At 36.2% G+C, this 20,423-nt stretch overlaps 3 protein-coding genes across 5 annotated transcripts; 2 read left to right on the forward strand and 1 right to left on the reverse strand.

Annotated features, from left to right (window-relative positions):
* The first annotated feature begins 126 nt into the window (after positions 1 to 126).
* Positions 127 to 7,066, forward strand: LOC123869783 (probable methyltransferase TARBP1). Of its 2 annotated transcripts, XM_045912802.1 has the most exons (7): positions 127 to 3,044; positions 3,284 to 3,343; positions 3,562 to 3,892; positions 4,333 to 5,028; positions 5,688 to 5,839; positions 6,104 to 6,274; positions 6,879 to 7,066. In XM_045912802.1, exons 1-7 carry the CDS (start codon positions 349 to 351, stop codon positions 7,024 to 7,026), a joined length of 4,254 nt encoding a protein of 1,417 aa, XP_045768758.1. In that variant the 5' UTR covers positions 127 to 348; the 3' UTR covers positions 7,027 to 7,066. The 2 variants fall into 2 exon arrangements, with proteins under 2 accessions (XP_045768758.1, XP_045768760.1); XM_045912804.1 differs by lacking the exons at positions 127 to 3,044; positions 3,284 to 3,343 and having other exon boundaries at positions 3,758 to 3,864.
* A 534-nt stretch (positions 7,067 to 7,600) lies between these two features.
* LOC123869789 (acylglycerol kinase, mitochondrial) lies at positions 7,601 to 10,437 on the reverse strand. 2 transcript variants are annotated; one of them, XM_045912817.1, is made up of 4 exons: positions 10,205 to 10,437; positions 9,771 to 9,951; positions 9,299 to 9,416; positions 7,601 to 8,447 (listed from the first exon to the last, which is right to left on the reverse strand). In XM_045912817.1, exons 1-4 carry the CDS (start codon positions 10,312 to 10,314, stop codon positions 7,606 to 7,608), a joined length of 1,251 nt encoding a protein of 416 aa, XP_045768773.1. In that variant the 5' UTR covers positions 10,315 to 10,437; the 3' UTR covers positions 7,601 to 7,605. The 2 variants fall into 2 exon arrangements, with proteins under 2 accessions (XP_045768773.1, XP_045768774.1); XM_045912818.1 differs by having other exon boundaries at positions 10,145 to 10,284.
* Positions 10,438 to 10,866: 429 nt separating this feature from the next.
* LOC123869784 (transcriptional protein SWT1) lies at positions 10,867 to 19,873 on the forward strand. The gene is made up of 13 exons (XM_045912805.1): positions 10,867 to 11,082; positions 11,254 to 11,407; positions 12,024 to 12,635; positions 12,948 to 13,231; positions 13,692 to 13,830; positions 14,711 to 14,869; positions 15,565 to 15,668; positions 15,981 to 16,163; positions 16,702 to 16,888; positions 17,301 to 17,505; positions 17,839 to 17,976; positions 19,111 to 19,251; positions 19,541 to 19,873. Exons 1-13 carry the CDS (start codon positions 10,954 to 10,956, stop codon positions 19,638 to 19,640), a joined length of 2,535 nt encoding a protein of 844 aa, XP_045768761.1. The 5' UTR covers positions 10,867 to 10,953; the 3' UTR covers positions 19,641 to 19,873.
* The last annotated feature ends 550 nt before the right edge of the window (positions 19,874 to 20,423 follow it).

The following is a 20,423-nucleotide window of genomic DNA, read 5'->3' on the forward strand; positions in this document are numbered from 1 at the left end:
CGGGCGCCAGCACAGACGAAGTCCATACTTATACATATAGTTTTCCTAACTTGTAAATAACTACACACTTGACATTGGCTAATCAGTGTAAAGCCAGATCAGAGAAGAAAAAAAAAAAGACTAAAGTGAGATAGCTATAAAAATTGGTGGTTCTTTTAGGTTATGTGTTTTTATTTTTAATATAATATAAATATGAAAAGAATTAGAAACGGCAATAAAAAAATTTTGCTGAAAAAGTACATATCCAATATCCATAGAAATTTTAATACAATTGTGAGTATCGTAGTAATGTGACTCTATCTTGTGTCGTGAAACTGATAAACCTACGGAATTACCGGCAACCTCAATATGAATTCTAACGAAGAAATTCTCTCCTTCATGGATTTACTGGATTTGGACGAGGAGGTAATAGATATAAGAGCTAAAAACTTAATGGAAAAAAGCACCTTAACCTCTCAGCATCTAAATAACTTCATACATTTACTCCAATATAAACAACTGATAAATATTCGCGAGAACAGCGAATGTGACAATGAGGCAGAATACCACTTCGTTGGCAAACTCCTAGCCAACGTAAATGACCAAAATGTTGGGGCCGTATGTAAAATTATCACCACTGTTCTTTCTTTAAATCCAAGCACTGTTAAATTCAAATCTGAACATTTGATTCAACAAATACTCGCAGAAATATATTTGCCTACACATACAAATGTTATAAGCTCCGATATGGAAGTAGAAAAGCTTAAGACGACGTTGCTACACCTGAAAATATGTGGAAGTATTTTGGATGCAAATGAAAAAAGTAATACTAAATTGTCTTTACCATTTCTTAGTACGCCTTTAGAACATATTGTATGCAGTAAAGATGAAAAAGTTTCTACATATTTCTTAACAAATACTGTGCCTCGGTTTTTTTCAATTATAGGAGGATATAATATACTTGACAGAATATGGAACTTTCTTAAAGAATTAACAGATGAGAAAGAAATGATTGCTCTTAAGGTTATATGCAGCTTGTCCAATTACTATTTACCTGTGGACTCTGGCACTACTTTAGAATCTCACATAATTTTTGAAAGCAAATTTTGGGATTTCATATTACTTGGATTAAGTTCTGAAGATGCATTTGCAAGAAAGCAATCAATATATTTAGCAAAAAGAGCCATAGATTACATAATGAACAACAAAAAGAATGTAATTGTAACATCCAAAAGTCAATTTGTATGGAATAACAAAAATAATGCAAATTTGAAAAAAATGTGGGACAACTTCTTTGTACTGATAGAAAGTTTAGAAGAAAAACAGAGTAATATTGTACTACCCTCATTAAAATTATTTGAGCTTGTAACAGATATTGGCCGCTGCTGGTTGAATTGTGCATTTAAGATTGGCCTCAAACATGACAACACTCAAGTCAAATTGAAGTGCTTGCATTATCACCTTCAATATGGTGTACTCAATCAATCTGAGGGTATAATGATATTAAGAGCTATTAATGACATAGGTCTTTTTGATCATGAATACAAGTGTCTTATGGACAAACTGAATGAAGTACTTAAAGACAATGCAACATTGATGAGAATCTTAAAAACCCTACCTTTAGTTAAATGGTCACCAGTGCCATTGTACCATGTTACTAAAATCATTACATATATTGATAGATCACTGTCACTTGAAGATCAAACAATATTGATTGATCTTATTAGTGATCTGTCTAAAATACCTTGCAATAATGTTATCATAAGAAAATGTGTAAACATTAACTTATCACATCTAATTGGAAAATGTGGTAAAAATCTAAATTGGCGAAAATACATTCCTGTTTACTCATATTTACAACTTGATTATCTTAAAAAAACAAAGGATTTATTAGTTGAAAATCCATTTGAAAATATGATAAGGAATGACATTGTTGTCCCCCAAGAGGACATGGTTGAATTTTTCAAGCTCACATCAATATCACACACTAATATAGATTTTGCTTTATTATACTTTGAAGAACATAATGATATAGATTTCTTAGAGTTTATTGATGGAATCATACATAGAATTGAAGATATCAGTAAAAGGCAATACTGTGATAAGGCAGAATGTTTAAAAGATGTTATATTTGTGGTACATTTGTACAATAAATCGTTACAGAAGCATGGTGGTATTTATGATAAAATAAATCACAGTGCAACTAAACATTTGAAAATATTGCTGCAATATATTATGAGTATGATGATCAGTGATGTAATTTTTGATATTGAAAATATAACATGTTTGTTTGAAAATTTGGATCAAGTAGTGGCTGAAATATCAAATGTCAATGAAATAGAAATCATATCAGGACTGTACAAATCAAGTGTACTGTGTTTAAAAGATGAGAATACAATTGTAGACAAAAAGGTTTTAAGTATTTATATTTTATGTAATTCATTGATATCTCCATTGATGTTGAAGACCTACAAGCAAGAACTATTAGATATCAAAAATATTATGGAAGTTATTCTAAATGTCAAATTTATTGGAAATTTAAATAAAGATGATAGCGGAAGATTAAGAAACGCTTTTTATGAGAAATCGTGTGAAATCGTTAACATTTGGTTGAACACAGACAATTCGCAAGTGAATAATATTTTAGGTTTTATTGAAGTGGTAATTGAAAGTGGAGGATATGGTTGCTTAAAATGGATCCTTAGGATCATGAATAAAATATTACCTACAATACTAGATGATAAAAATAATAAATTTGATGTAATACAATTTTTAACCAGAATGTGGTCAGAAATAGAAGAATTAAAATCTAATAGCCAATATCCAATTTGTATGAAAGAATTTGTGACTTTAATCACTCAGGAAACATTGTTAGAAAAGTCGATGTATAACAACATTTTACTAATGTACTGCAGTAAAATTATAGAGTATGCTGCTGTTAAAAATATGCCATTATATCTTTTGGCTAACCAACTTAACAAAATAAATATATCTGAATATAGTCACATGGTTTATGTTTTAAGCGAAATCTTATTGAATCCAGTAGTTGCAAGGAAAGAGAACAGGTAATAACAAGTAATTTTATTATTATTATTTTATTATACCAACTTAACTAATAGTTGCTAACCTGTGGCTTAACATCAAAGTTCCAAAAAACAGGAAAATTAAGTGATACATAAAAATATTGTGTACCTCAAGTTATTCCTATGGGGCTTCTTCTATTTCTTTTGTATAACAGTATTTATGATGAGCTATTTATTAATATTCAAACAACCTGAAATAAATTTGTTTCCTTTTTTTCCAGGATAGTAGAAAATGTGTTGCTTGAAATTTTACGAGAACCAATTTATGGAGCAGACAAACAGTAAGTTAATTCAATTTCTTAGAACTAGAAAGATTTTAAGTGTTTTCGAATTGTCAAGTGAATTTACCACTGGTTTGCAATGCCTACACTAGACAACACTACTGAGAACCAGCAAGAAACTCAGCGGGTGCTCTCTTCAAATTTTCAATCTTCCCTACCCCCACTATTAATAATAATTATTATTACCCACTATTAATGTAAAATATTTTCATTTTCAGCAGTATTTATTTTAACTCGCACATACAGTTTTTGGCTGTATCAATACTGAGTAAAATTTCAGATCCAACAGTACTGAACTCTGTAATATATTTTATGACTAAGAAGATAGACGAATTGTTCAAAAACAAACTGAGATACCACAGCAATTCACATCTCCAAAGGACTTTGCAGGCCTGCATCCAAAACCTGCTGTTCATTTTACTGAAATCTAGGAATGTGAATTTTCAAAGTACAGCTTTGTGGTGTATGGCATTCCTGGGCAGAATACCACATCAGCCTTTTGAAAGAACATGCCTTGAATGGTACATATCGCTTTATTTTTATTTGAAGGTTTGTTTGATATATTTTTTCTCTTAGTTTTTCCCTGCAATATTTTTTCTCTAAGTCTTTGCCTACATCTTCATTTAGTATCATCATCATCATATAGTACATCTAGATTTAGGTTTGTTTTAATCTTCTAAGTAATATCATCATTTGGAAGTAGGTATACCAATATTTTATGCACTTCATAAAGTTTAAAAATCAATTTATGACTAAAGGCCTTACCAATAGGTAAATGTTGTTTATCGGGTGAATTGTTACACATTGATTTCTCTCTTGCTGTAGTCAGTAATTTGACATTCATAAGACAAAGCATTGTACAACTATAAACCGTTGCTCAAGTTTATTAGTAAGTGAGTTAGTATATTGTAGTTCCGAAGCTGTATCAAGTATATGTTAAGTACTCTACATTTTTTTTCTGTGCTGATCTTCAACAAAAAATATTTCAGGAATCCTTCATAAATCATGAAGTTCAAAATCAATTGAAATCAAACAATATACCCCTTTCATCACAATTCACAATAATGTACTGGATTGTGATACACAAATTAAAAGATGGTATTTGCCTCCAAGAAGAATATGAATTTTTGATGGATCTTCTCTTGTCCCATATTATGGGCCCAGTTTTTAGTATACGATTGCAAGCGCAGTATCTATCTTCTAGGATTTTTGAAGCAAATGAAATATCCGTGAATAAATTAGATAACTCACAGTACGCGTATATGATTAAAGTTATAAATGGCACATTACAAGAAATTGCAAAAGCAGATGACAAAAGTTTTAAGAGACTTAAAAATGATTATTTTATAGGTGAATTTGATATAATTGAAGATTTAATACCCTGTGAAATATATTGGGGTTTGCCTCAACTAGTTGCTGCATTAAGTAATAATATCATAGAAGATGATTTTCTAAGAAATATACTTAATGAAATTGAAAGCAATCTTAATTTAGATGAAAATGATAAGTTTCATAATGAATGGAAAGAAAAGCGAAGAAAAACTTCAGATGCACTTCAATTTAAGGCTAGAAATAAAACTATAAATAAAGAAGTTGAGAGTTTAGAAGAAACGGGAACAATACAGAAGAAATATGTGCCTTGGAAGAATATGAGCGACGTTGATGTATATGATAATGAGACAAAAGTAAGTGAATTGTTTTAGTTATGGCTAACATTCATTTTGATCTAGTTACATAATATGTAGCTCATTGCCACTTCAGTTTCGCAACCTGTTGAGCTATTTCGATTATTCTGATTTTCCTACAGATTTCCTTATTTCTGATTTGGTCACAGAAAAACTTGAAGCTGTCTTCATCGTCTGCTGAATGACTCTGAGCTTTCTTAGATAGCTAGTTATATATTGTCTCATATAATATGAATTTATATCACCAATGTGGTAAATTCTTATCGACGATTCAGTAACACTTGTAAAATTTTATTTGAATATACAGAATTAGCCACATTAACACGTTCGCTTTTGTAAAGGACTTCCGAGACGGTCAAGCCGCCTGATATCAAGCTTATAGAGTTTTGTTTGAGCCAAGCATGTTGACCGTTTACAAACTTTGCATCATGCTTGAGTCGTTACGTGCTTGACGGTGTTTGAATGCGATTTTATATTTTTGCTTGACGCGACGTTTGAACAGTGTTCGAGAAATGAGAAAAGTGCAGTTTTCTGACTCGAGCTGCTTGATGGACGCATCAAGCTGCTTGAGCAAGCAAAACAAAACTACGTACTTGCCATCAAGCTGTTTGATCGTCTCCGAAGCCCTTAAGACGACTAAAAAGTAACTGTGTTTGTAGAGCAACAAAACAGAACTAATAGTAGTGGCATCTCTCATCGCCAAGCTGCCCAACTTGGGAGGCATGGCGCGCACCAGCGAGGTGTTTGGCGTACGCGCTTACGTCGTGGACAGTCTCAGGCATTTGCAGGACAAACAGTTCCAAGGACTAAGGTTAGTATTACCCCCCTCCGACTAACGATAGACGATTGCTGCAAAAACAAACAATCGAATGAATTGAACAATCGATTATTTATCGATTCTCAAAAAACAATCCAATTAAAATCGACAGTCGATTATTAAATTTCTACGAATGCTGGAACAAACTAAATCTATTGCGCATTTCGACTTATCGTTCCAGACCCGCGCGCTATGTAACAATCGAAAAAATCGATTGTTTTTCATTCGATTGGTTAGTAATGGCCACCAATGTTTCAGTGTGTCGGCCGAGCGATGGGTCCCCGTGGAGGAGGTTCGGCCGGCGCAGCTCAAGGATTACCTGACGATGAAGAAGTCCGCAGGCTACTCTGTGGTGGCGGCTGAACAGACGTCCACCAGCATAAAGCTCCAAAACTTCAAGTTCCCCAACAAAACTCTCTTGTTGCTGGGGTAAGTTAACAGTTTTACTCATCAATAACCTATTTATTACATAAATTTCATAGTCTGCTCAAGTATGGATTGGCAGACATCACAGACCTTTGAGAACATGATGAAGAACTCTCAGGCATGTAGGTTTCCTCGATGTTTTCCTTCACTGTTAAATCAAGTCATGTTTAATAAGCTTCAAATGCACCACTAACTCCAAAAAGTTACAAGGTTTTGAGCCCGGCATTAAGCATAAGCAAAAATAGTGGGAATAATCACTGACACTGCATCCATCACGTCTCGCTAATATGAACCAAAAAGTTCTGCGCATTCAAAGTCATGCCTTTAGATTCTTACTGATACTATATAAGTAAGTCAAAGTGGAATATTTTATTCAAAGTATAACTCGTGCGCATTAACATGGCACCTGGCTCGAAAACAACCCTCCTCCCAATTCCGCCGCCGCCGCGCCGTGCGAGACCAGTAGCGGCACGGCGAGAGCGGGGCATCGCGCGGGGAAGCGGGAGGAGGGGTTGTTTTCGAGCCAGGTGCCATGTTAATGCGCACGGGTACCATTGTCCACTTTTTGAAGTACATATATAACTGAATCAGGCAATCTATCTCTCAGGAATGAAAAGGAAGGAGTTCCGTGCGATCTCCTGCCGTTAATGGATCACTGCGTGGAAATACCGCAGCAAGGGGTCATCCGCTCGCTGAACGTGCACGTCACTGCTGCGATCTTCATATGGGAGTACGCCAGACAGAATATGTTGTAAATAATTATATTTAATTATGAAATTAAATTGTTTTCATATACTTATATAAATATTTTGTTTTAGTAAAACATAGTTTTAAATTTTCATGGAAAGAAAGAAAAAAAAATTTTTCAAGCTGTGCCACACATTACGTTATGTCTACGGGTTAGGTTAGGTCATGGCGGCCATTTTGAAAATTTTCGTTCGTCTGTCTGTCAGCAGGCTGTATCTCGTGAACCCTAATAGGTAGAGTTGAAATTTTCACTAAATGTGTATGTACTTTTATTGCCGTTATAATAACAAAATAATAAAATACCGAGATTAATAAAAATGGCATGAAAATTAGGGATGGCTGTATTACATGGTAGCCCCATGTTGTAATATAGTATTGTTCAAGGGGGCGGACTAACAAATTCCTGAAAGGCCGTTCACGCATCGATGGTACCTCTGGTGCTGCAAATGTTCATGGGCGGCGATAATCACTTACCACCAGCTGACCGGTCTGCTCGTTATTTTTTATTAAAAAAAAAACTTTGGGCTCGTCAACAAACCGAGCGTGCGTCGATATATTTTCGCGTAAATAGAAACGCATGCATACGTTTATATATCTTTTACTTCAGACTTACAGAAAAACTTAACCATATTCGGTAACAGCGTTATTTTCACCGGTTTAACGTCAAATTCTTCGTGGTCAATCGCTAGTACCGAGTCAGGTTTACTTTCCAATGGTTGCAGTTCCACAGTTCTCGCTTTAACAGCTTCTGGTATTGTACCACCCCCCTTAACGCGTCTCCAACCATCCGAGACAAATTCTATGTAACTATAATTATTTTTCCCCAAACCAATGCTTAACATTGGTAAACCATCGCTAACTTTCGGTTTTATTTTAAAATCACACGTTTTGAAGCATAATTCATTAGTGGTTGCACATTCTGGGTTAACAACGTTTGTCAAATCTATCTGTTGAGCCGCTTGGGTCGAAGGCATGAAGAATGACCATTTTCTTTTAATTTCCAGTTTCTTCTGTAAACAATTGCTGCATCCAGCACAAGGCGGGGTATATTTTAATGTACCACTACAGTTCCAACATAAAGAATCTTTGTATCCGTTAAAAATGTAGGATACATATTCACGCAATGGTCCGTAGATCCAGTATTTGTCTTTTTTGGCTATTGTGTCACGGAATGCTCCCCATTCTATGGACGATAAGGCATATATTGGCTTATTTGGAATTTCGTTTTCTTTTGGCAGAGGCTCGATTTTCATGACGTTTTTCCATGTAGTGTTGTTCTCTATAATAGCCATGCATGCGTGTATTAGTTGCTTGACTCTGTTAACGCCTTCACCGCCTTGGAAAAGACTGTTGCCGAGACTGTTGGTTCGACCGAGTGGAAGTATGCCTAGGGGAAATCTGTTGGCTTCATCATTGCGTCGGAGTAAGCCTGGTGGAAAAGAAAAGATGGCTATAGTGCGCGAAAAATAAGTAGTCTGATCTGAACACGAGGCATTGTCCAGGCTTGTGTATTTAATCTTCTGTCTTGATATATTAAACTACTTGTTTTGCGCGTACTATACTGATGCTGTTTGAAAATTCATCAATAATATTATACATCCAAAATAGAAAGAGACCCAAGATTGAGCCTTGTGGGACTCTCTCTCTCTATGACTTGACGTCATTTAAACAGGGTATTTATTTATAGATGATGTGAATTCATAGGAATGAAATCAAGAGCAACATTTTTTGATGCCATAGTGACTAAGTTCAAAAAGTTTTGTGGTCATTAACAACAACAGCTGAACAACTGTAAACAAGATTTTAAGGATTTGAAGAAAGCGATTGACAGCAGGTTAGTTAATGCTATTTTTTACTATACTTACCTAAGTTTTTTATCATTGTTTGTATGAAAATCCATGGAATCATTGATTTAAAATTATTTTTGTATCTTTAAACTATACATTTAAACTAATTATTTGAAATTTTCCTGGAATAACTGTACATTTAAACTAATTATTTGAAATTTTCCTGGAATAACTGTATTTTCCTAAATTTTTAAGGAAGTGTATATGATGTAGCCCAATTTTAAACATCTTTGGAAAGCCACATTTGGCTTATCTCATTACATGCAAACTTCAGTTTTGCAAGATGGCCTGCTGCCCAAATGCAGACTGCATTAAAGTCCAAACGCATTTGCAACAGCACTGTGCTGCATACAAACTCATATAAACTATACCATGTATGTATAAGTATCAATAAATTATTATTATAATTGCAGCACAGCTAAGTGTGTCTTACCTGTAACAGTTTCTGACAATGTACCATCACCACCAGCGACAATGATAGCTTCAGTACCGCGCAGCGTCTCCACTATCTCCTTAGCATGGCCTTCTGATGTTGTCTGGATAATGTCCACCTTGAAGATCAAGACACTTATTTTTTCCTCATTACATATTGTATAATAGGTTGTAATTATTATTATAACTAACTATTAACGAATTGAGGAGGCCCTGTAATGGTAATAGTGAAATTGGAAAGGAAAAAAATATAGCTCTTGACTGCAATCTCACCTGGTGGTAAGTAATGATGCAATCTAAGATGGAAGCAGGATAACCGGGAAGGAGTATGGCAGTTTTCATTAAACCCATACTCCTTTGGTTTCTACATGGCATTAATACCCATGCAAAAAAATCACTGATCTGTTGGGATGTGATTGAAGGACAAACCAACACACTTTCACATTTATATGGGTAGTGGTTATTTTATTCACCTGCAATCCAGCAAGATGCAGCAATGGCTCACAGTATTTCTCAAAATCCTTCTTCGCCTTCCTTTTGTTTGCCACAGGGTTGAGTATAACAGTGACCAGGGTTGGGTTTCTGTCCATAGCTATGAGAGTGTCGCCATATTTGACTGCTTCTTTACATGCAGCACGCATCAGGATGTTTATTCTGGAAGAAAAAATTGAGTGAGTTGCATAAACGTCTTCCAACGGTGCGCTCTCTGGTTTGACTTGTGAGGTCGCCATTCCATGAACTTGTGATGTGACCCCAACGTCTATCGGTTGATTGAGCTTTACAACAATCGAACCAATTTGGATAAAATTGCAATGCAGCCAATTTCAGAATTTTTGTCACTACTCACCAGTCAAAGAAGATTCTGTCGTTGTACATATTCATTTAAATTATTAATTTTATATCTTACTCGTATTTTTCTTTGGCTGTAGCAGCTCCGTATAGCAGGACAACAGCTCCAAAGACGGATTTCTTCCAATTACTCCGTAACGTTTTACCCAGTTTGCTAAATCTATCCATTATTTTATTAAATTAAAACTGAATATCAGCGAATTCGTTTGAATAAAAATAATTCATAGGTTATTTTGCTGTTATAACAGCTGATCAGCTGTGCATCACCCAATGTTTATTTTAAGTGTCTGTTTTTTTTTTCTCTCTCATCTGGCTTTACAAAGATTAGCCAATGTCAAGTTTGTAGTTAATTTGTGACAAGTTAGTTAAAGTAGTATGGACCCCGTCCGTGCCGGCGCTCGCCGACATACGCACGGCACCCCCTTAGAGCGCTTTCCAGTCAGTTTTAACAGAAAAAAACACTCCAAAAAGGCAGAGCACGCCTGCCAGCTAACACCAACACAGACGAAGTCCTAAGTGTCTGTTGATGTCAACCACGTAAAAGTAAAAAAAGGTAAAGTAGTCAAGAAATATCTTTATGGGATGTATTGTTACGGGTGAAGCTAATTTAAAATATGTCAGACTAAGGAACATGGGTAGTCGGAAGTTTTAATTTAAATCATAGACACGCGGAAAGTTTTCGTTGGTAAGCCCGATCCGATCCGCCATCATTTATTTTGTAATGTCAAAATTAGATCAACACAAGTTCTCTATTTATATTTTACGAAAAAAATCAGCCAAAGGGCGTAAGTTTTCCGGTTTTCCGTTATGGAATCACCTAAAAAGAAAGACCAAGAGCTACCCGATGGATGGATTTTATGCAAGTCCAAATCAATTCCGGGGAGAAACTATTATTTTAATAGGAAAACCGGAAAATCTTCATGGACGCAACCACAGGTGAATTTCGTAATTTTTTCGCATAGTTTTTACTCGTATCACGGTTCTTTAGCTATTTATTTATACACCATATATTCTTTCATTACCTGCGTCGTGTAATTGCATCAAATTCCACAAAATAACATTTTTTTTGTATGATTGCTTACTACTTATTTTTGTTCTTTTTCGAAGGATGATGACAATTCTCAAAAAAAGACCTCATGTAATAAGGAGAAAATAATTAATAAACAGGACAAGAGGAAGAGAGAGGAGACTACCAAGAAAGTTGCTAAACGAAAAAGCGATGGCAATGAAGAAAGTACATCAAAGAAAAAGACCAAACAAGGTAATATGATTATAAAGCTTAATTTATACTTAAATGTAAGATCACAACCTCTTTTCTATGGGCCATGTCAACAGGAAGAGAAGGGGGTAGTTGCATAACAAGCCTCATCATGCAATATACACATATAGCACACAGACTTATTATTATATATGTTGTAATTTCACATATGTCTGCATGTAGACTGTAGGGGCTTCATTAAGGAATCAATCTAAATTGGAAGGTTATTTATTAAGGGCATGGGATTAACAATATAACTACAAAATCGCAAAGATAAAAAAAATAGATACAATTTTAGAAATTATCACTTATTATATTATTTAGGTGCAAATACCCTCATATATTCAGTTTTAAATATTTTAAAGTTTATTATGTTTAGCACATTGCAACAAGCAGATGTTTTTTTACTGTGGTTAAATGTGTTGTACACAATCTCTAAAATAAAATAAAATCATTCACACTTAAAGTTAGAATGGTGAGTGAGAACTTATGCATTAGCAGGATTAGCTACAGTTAAAAGATTATAGCATGGAACAAGCTTGGATTTTAATGTAGGAAAATGTAAATAATATGGGTAGTTAAATTTTTTTTCATTTATTTAATCAGTTTTTGCTTTTAGACACCACAGATGCTTCGAGCAGTTACATCAATAATAGTAACACCAGTATATCTGGTAATATCAGTAAAATTAGTAACACAAGTATTACTGGGAACACTAGTATTACTGGGAACGATAGTAGTACCAGTAACAAGGAAAGTCCGATACAAAATGCGAAAAAAATGAAGTTTGATACTCCTCAAAGCACCAGCACACCGAAAATTCAAAAAGGCACTCCCAGAAAGTCTATTCCATCAAAAACTGTCACGAGAAGTATCTCTAGTTCAGCGGAGAGCTCACGCAGACAAACTCCTGTAAGGAACTTAGCCAATGCAAGACTATCAAATTTGAGAAGTAAGCAAAATTCTGAAGCAAAGAATGAAGAGAGTTTAGAAGTTTCGCCAGGTAAAAATAAAACTAATGAAATATCTCAAAAATCTAAATCGGAACGTAAGAGTCCGTTAAATGACTCTAGGACTACACAGTCACCGAGCAGTGATAGTTTACAGTCTATCCCGTCACCATCACAGTTCTTTGCAGCAAATAAAATAATTTCGTCTATGAAAGCTCAGTTACCTGAAGAATACTGTAGTAAGGAAAAACCAAAGGACACTTTTGCTGATATAGAGAAAGGTAATATTGTCTTATTACATTATCTTTCTGCCCTCTGTATATGACATTCTCATTGTTGAGGGTTGTGACCCCTTTCCGATATTCATATAATAGTAGGAGTTTTCTAGGTATAATAATGTGGTGGGTGGGGCTTTCTGAATACTACTCTACTAAGAAAATAGTAATTTGAAATTCCATCCCCTCATCAATTTTTAGGATTCTATATCTCCACAGAAACAACTCTTATAGGATCACTTTGTCAGTTAGGTGTCTGTCTGTCTAGTCTGTCTGTTGTGTCTGTCGAGATTATTATTATGATTATGCTTATTACAGGTATATGCAGTCAAACCCCAGAATATCCATTTTCTAAACACCCCACTACCCCACCACAGTTTTCTGAAGCCAGTAAGCTAGTGTCAGCTATCAAATCCAAGTTAGCTTACAAAGTGTCAGCACCCAAAGAAATAAAGACATTCTCGTCAGCAAAAAACAGGATGGACTCCTTGAGAAATAGATTGAGTTTTGAAACTGAAAAGGAAACTAGCAGTTTTTTAAATAATGGCAACGAATTGGATCCTAATCATGATGAGGCTATGGAGACAGAAGACATTAGAGAGGTTTGTATGACTTTTTCAAAATCATGTATTCAAAGTAGGTACTATTGAACACCTTTTGATGGTCACAATTGTTAGATTTGTATGATTGGGGTGATCTAAGGTAGACTATACTCTATCCATGGAGAGAAGTTAGTACTTATAGGGCTCTGTTAGGTAATCACATAAAAATGGCAAAAACTCAGTGCACCCACTTTAAATAGACTAGTTTTGTCTGTGATTGGTTAACGACTCAAAATGGTTAACACCCACTGTGATTTTTGTCTCTGTCATTGGTATGGGATTATGTAATAGAGAAAGCACTACACACCTCCCTCAAGCTACTCGACATTAGCGAAGTGCATTGTGCTGGGTTGGCTCTACAAAAAACCACCAATCAAGTGAAGAAAAAGAGAGCACTATACTAACTTCCTTCCGTGGATAGAGTATAGATAATATGTAATGCTTGTAATGTAATTTCCAGGTGAAACAAATAATGCCATCATTTCCGGTGGCACGGGAGAACATCAGCAACACAGACAATGTGATACTAGTTGTTGATACCAATATTTTTATACACGAACTTGACTTTATCAAGAATGTACTCAACTCACACATCAAAGGTAAAGTAAGGGTAAATTAAAGGTAGGTAAGTACAAGACTATATTTTGTTAATAAAACATTTTTCATTTTCATTTTTCATTATTTCATATTTTCTACAAGACTATATTTTGTTAATAAAACATTTTTCATTTTCATTTTTCATTATTTCATATTTTCTACAATAGTCCTGTCCTGTGATAATGGACAAGTCCCAATAAAGCCATTATCATCCAGTTAGGATCACTTTGTTGCCTGTCTGTCGTGTCTGTCAAGGAATGGGAATCAAAACCGATAGGGTATGTACCGAAAAAAAATCCGAAAACCTTGAGTTTGTGGTTAGATCACAAAAAAAAAAAAATTGAAATGTGTTCTTCTGTCTGTGGTGCTGTGCGTCATTAAATTGTAATGTTTTACATAAAAGTTATATTATCTTCTATGATGGTCTGGAAGCCTTGTGTGCACTTGGCCGGTTTTTTGATAAACAATAGAATTGAATGTAATACCTTAAGTTATGTAAACTTTTATATATGCTTTTGAATCATCAAAATAATCCATATTATAATACTAGCTGATGCCCGCGACTTCTTTCGCGTGGATATAGGTTTTTAAATATCCCGTAGGAACTATTTAATTTTACAGGATAAAAAGTAGCTTATGTGTTGATCCAGGCTATAATCTATTTTCATTCTAAACAGCCAAAACCGTCTGGGGTAGTTTTTGCGTGACAGAGTAACAAACATACACATAAGACACAAACTTTCGCCTTTATAATATTAGTGTGAAGTGTGATAGTGTGATTAAAAATGCGAAAGTGTGTCTGTCCATCTGACTCTCTGCTGGCTTTTCACGGTTCAACAGTTCAACCGGGGTTGCATGAATATCAAATTGTAGTTTTCGCAGGTTACAGTGAGCAGCCGACGCTGCTGGTGCCGTGGCGCGTGATCAACGAGCTGGACCGCCTGAAAGACAACAACAACGGCAACGGCGCGCTGTGCAAACGAGCTAAGGCCGCCATGGACTACCTCTATAAGTCACTGCCTGAAAACAGCCGCATCAAAGGTATGAAGACTAGCCTAACCTTGAACCTTTTTAGGGTTCTATAGTAAAACTAGCCTATGCCCGCGACTTCGAGTGCACTACACAAATTTTATACCGCTTATAGAGGTTAAATTTTCAAAAGTCCTTTCTTAGCGGATGTCTACGTCACAATTCCTTGCTTATCTTAGGAACAAAGAGTTCCCACGGGATTCTTGAAATCGTAAATTCACGTGGATGAAATCACGAGCATCTTAAGCAACATCTATGGCCTAAAGACAAAGTTAAATCATTTATTTAAAATAAGTATCGTTACCATTGCACATTTTTTGGTGATCAATTATTTATCGGATTTGTATGATGATGAAATGGTGATCATTAATTACGTGAACTTAAAACTAAGGCTACGAGGGTTCCAAACGCGTCTAAAACCTAATTCAAAGTCAAAGTCAAAATCATTTATTCAAAGTAGGTACAATTGTACTCTTTTTGATGGTCGAAATTGTTAAATTTGTACGATATAGTGGTGATAATTAATTACGAAACTTAAAAACTAAAGCTACGAGGGTTCCAAACGCGCCCAATTCTGAGAATTCTAAAAAGACCCGCGCTCAATGGCGGGCCGGCGATGTCTCGGTGATGCTGACGCTGATGTTTTTTCAGTAAAGGTCAAAGGACAATTGTTAATTAGACAATAAATGTATAAAGATAATTTCCAGGTCAGTCGTTAAGGGACGCAAACTCCCACATCTACCCGTGCGAGGTGCCGGACGATGAGATCCTGAACTGCAGTCTGCAGCAGATGGAGAGGGGCAGAAACGTGGTATGTTGCTGCTTTTACTTTTAGGGTTCCACACGTACAAATAAAAAACTGAACCCTTATAGGATCACTTTTGTGTCTTGTCTATTACAGCCAATTTCAGCCAACAGCAATTTTAAAAAAATCAATCAGTTCAAAAATATTTGTTTCAGTAGAACAATTTTTAAGTTATATATACATAGAATTTGGGACCATCCTAGTGATAAGTATTACTATTATTACTTGTGGCCCCGCTCTTCCATTACAACTATTAACTATTCTATGATTTAACAGTGATCTTTTATCTCTCCCTTATCTGAAACAATATTGTTTTAGATCCTAGTGTCAAACGACAAGAACTTATGCAACAAAGCCTCGATCAATGGCGTAAAACGAATAGACGTCAAAGAACTGAAGAAGTTGGTAGAAAATAAGCCACAGCCTAGCGACCCAGACCTTCTGGCCAGCGTCAAGCGGTACCAACAGACCATATACCATCTATTGGCCAACATATTGGAGGTGAGTTCAAACCCTTTATCAAAGTCAAACTTCAAAGGCTGTTATTCAAATGTGTGGCTGTATATTTTTTATTGGTCAATTGAATTTTATGAGAACATGACATGCTATTATGAATCTTATAAACTACTCCAAATATCTAGCTTTTTATGTCTCTGTATGTTCCGTATTTTCCATATGTTTCCAATGACCCTATTATTAAGTCTCTGCTCCATCCGTCCGTTTGACTGTTCGCGGGCTGTATCTCGTGAACCATAGAGTTGAAATTTTCACATGTATTTCTGTTGCCGCTACAACAACAAGTATTTTTTTTTAAAGTTACAAAATGGCCACTATGACAATTATATAAAAATAAAGTGTTATTTTCTGTACAATGGCACTGAGTCCTTCGTGTGGGAGTCTGACTCATAATTGACAGATTTTTATCTTTATAACATTTTTAGGTAATTGATTCTGTGTCTGCTAACATTGGTTTATTGCCATCTCACACACACGTTTTGGCTTGATTCTTGCCTCTTAAAACAACTTTATTCGTTTTCAGAATGAAATGCGTGCGAAGTACGACAATCTCTGGCAACACGTGCTATTCAAAGCGCCGCCTTGGACGTTGGCCGACGTGCTCCAATGTTTGCTCAAACATTGGATCGCGGTGTTCAACGAGGTATTTCCACGCATAGAGCAACTGATAACTGACCTCAAGAATAGTTTGACGACTATTGAGAAGAAAAGTGAGTTTTCTCTTATAATATCAACTTATTATTTCAGGCACATGCAAACTATATTCTGGAACCAACACCCCTTCGGCGGTTCCCACTAGATTACAACGTGGGGTTATTCAAGGGGCGGACTAACAAATTCCTGAATTGCCGGCAACTCATTGACAGTTCCTCTGGTGCTGCAAATGTTATGGGCTGCAGTAATCACTTAAAACACGTCTTGCTTGCTTTTTATTTAAAGAATAATACTATTCAAAGCTTCTCCTCAGATGCTGTTGGATTTGAATGTTGGAACATTTGTGTAGTGTGAGGACACCTCATCTAAAATACAACGTTGACAGTGTTTTTCAAATTTTTGCAGTCATTCGCCTATGACTACGGTTTAAACTGACATCGATTTTCGATGTCACTTATTAAATTCCAGATCCAAATACGCTAACCCAATCGGAAGTGGCGAATTTCAAGGAGCTCTGTATGGACGTGGCAAAACGATGTCAGATCATACCGGAATACATGGAACTGGCGAAGGCGACAGTCGAGCGACTCTTGCGCAACGGCAATGAGGTGGATGGTACTGATGCGGTGGTGGACGCTTTTGAGGGACTTTGGACCGTTTTCTCTAGCTATTGGTGAGTTTTACAAAGCAGTTTCCGGTAATTCCAAGAGACATGGAACTAGCGAAGGCGACAGTCGAGCAACTGTTGCGAAACAGCGCAACGGCAACGAAGTGGACATTGCTGACGGGTAGTGACGACTAGCTTTTCAAATTCAGTCTTATTTTCTGAGTAAACATCCTGGTTGATCCTAATTTTTATTTGTTCATCTATTTTAATATGGGTATTGGGTACCGTCCTGTCAAGAGTGAATATATTGCATCATCACCTGCCACCAGGTGTGATTGCAGTCTATAAACTAAAAAAAAAAATAGATTTCAGTTAACGTGCACATACATTGTTTTGCAGTGCCAAGCTGTGCAACGCGCTGGGCGTGTGCCACAGCATAGAGGACAAGCTGTCGGGCACAGAGCCTCTCGCCGTGCTCACCAGCAAGTGGACACTCTTCAGTGGACATGTCAACGATCTCACGCTAGCTATCAACAGGTTAGTACAGTCATCCTAACCATTATTGTTTTGAACTATATACCTAGAACTAAGGATTTTGCAAAAAATTGTGTCATGTTATGCATTAAAATACTAACAAAATCCCTAATAACATCAAATTATTGCCTTTCAGTAGATTCAAAACTGGACTATTTAAATGGCTTAATATGCACAATTTTTATGACCTTGAGGAATTTTTTGACTTAAAATTGAGTAGGTAATATGGAACTTTGAGTGTTGTTAACTCCTAATATTAGTAAGTAGTAAGTATTGTGCACGCCATTCCATGTCAAATGTGGTGATATCCAAATTAATTGTAATAATAACTATTTTAACCTGCATTTGAGCAAATAAAATGATTTGATTTGATTGTCAACCGATAGCCATTCGCAAAGGCATTCCAAACCAGTGGTAGATGCTTTTGACGATTCAAAAGAACTTGTAAAAGTCTAATTGAATAAAAATATTTTGAATTTGAATTTGAATTTGAAGCCGTCCACTGCTGGTCTTGTCTCTTGAAGGACTTCCACATACCACGGTATTGCGCCGCTGCCCACCAGAGGCTCCCTGCGTCTCGTTTGATGTCGTCCGTCCACCTAGTCCTTCCTAGTAGCCCTAGTTCCTAGTTCCTACCTAGTCCTTCCTAGTAGCCCTAGTTCCTAGTTCCTACCTAGTCATTCCTAGTAGCCCTAGTTCCTAATTCCTACCTAGTCATTCCTAGTAGCCCTAGTTCCTAGTTCCTACCTAGTCATTCCTAGTAGCCCTAGTTCCTAGTTCCTACCTAGTCCTTCCTAGTAGCCCTAGTTCCTAGTTCCTACCTAGTCCTTCCTAGTAGCCCTAGTTCCTAGTTCCTACCTAGTCATTCCTAGTAGCCCTAGTTCCTACCTAGTCATTCAACGCTGCGCTTTCCGGTGCTAGGTCGCCATTCTAATACCTTGGAACCCCAACGTCTTACGAACTATTACATTGACACATGGTGGATTTAGGGCTTCAAAATCCCGTGGAAACTTTGATTTTCCGAGATAAAAAGTAGCCTATGTCTGTCCCCAGGATGCAAGCTATTTCTTTACCAAATTTCGTCAAAATCAGTTTAACGGATGTGTCGTGTAAAGCTCATTGGAATATTTTTTTCAGCGTGCTATGTACCGATAGTGCAGAGAGTATAGACGATCGAGTTGGCAGGTTAGAGGGCGCGTTCAGAGACGCGCTGTCCGCTATTTGTATGACCAACAACGTCACGCGGGAAGAGCTGCAGTCGTTTTGCATCAAATGCAGGTATGTCTGACCTGTCGCATACTAATAAATAGCTCGTTCACACAGGCTGCGTAAGCGTAGACGTAGTGCGTACCATTGCGTTGTAATATATGGAACTGTATGAAACATGGCACACCGCTTGTGTAAAGCGTGGATATTTGCGAAACCCGGTGTGTCAGAGGTTTACGCGCGTCACTACGCACGTGTCACGTGTACGTGCTTGGTGTGAATCGGCCTTAAAGTTGTGTTGTAATTTATTTAATCTTATATAACATCTTTTAATACATACAGAAATGTTTTTTTTTTTCAGTAACATGTTACAGGAAGCCCACAGCAAGTTCTCCCAGCTGTCGGAAATCCTGAACGTATGTAAACATAAGTTATCTAGTGATAGTTATACTATGAATTAGTTGCGCTGTACCGTCACAGTCAATACACTTCCCACTTCTATGATCATTCCACTAAAGCTGTTCGCACACTAACGCAAGCCGCACGCGCCGCATACAACGCAATAGGGTTTTGGACTGTAGTAAAATAATGTGATGTTTTGTATAGCGGTTTCGGGCTAGAATTCATTATTTAATCGACTTAAAAAATGAAGTTCTGTATTCGATCCTTTGGTATGATTTTTGTTCCTGATTTCATAAAACGAAGATGATCTTTAATTTAATAGATTTTATGAATCAGATTTATCAAAAACCAATGAACCGATTTTGACGATTTTTGCACTACCGTAATCTAGATATTTCAAGGGAGGTTTTAATGTATTATTAATATGTTATTTCTTATGTACGAACTACAAAGCAACATAAATCTATTTAAATTGATTGTGATTTGATATGAACTTACACTAAAAATCCTTACTATAATATTATAAATGCAAAAGTGTGTTTGTCTGTCTGTCTGTCTGTCTGCTACGTTTTCACGGTCCAACCGCTGACCCGATTTTAATGAAATTTGGTACAGTCTTGGGATACATCCCGGGGAAGGACATAGGCTACTTTTTATCCCGGAAAATTGAAAAGTTCCTACGGGATTTAAAAAAAAATGAAATCCACGCGGGCGAAGCCGCGGGCATCCTCTAGTCTTAAAATGAAAATGATTTTCAAAAATGCACATGTCTTTGTCAAATTGCTTATTCAGTTCAAAATGCTGTGTTGCGTTTTTTGCGGCTCGCATTTAGTGGGCGAACA

This window comes from Maniola jurtina, chromosome 11, assembly GCF_905333055.1.
Source record: "Maniola jurtina chromosome 11, ilManJurt1.1, whole genome shotgun sequence".
In the NCBI taxonomy this organism is placed as follows: Eukaryota; Metazoa; Arthropoda; class Insecta; order Lepidoptera; family Nymphalidae; genus Maniola; species Maniola jurtina.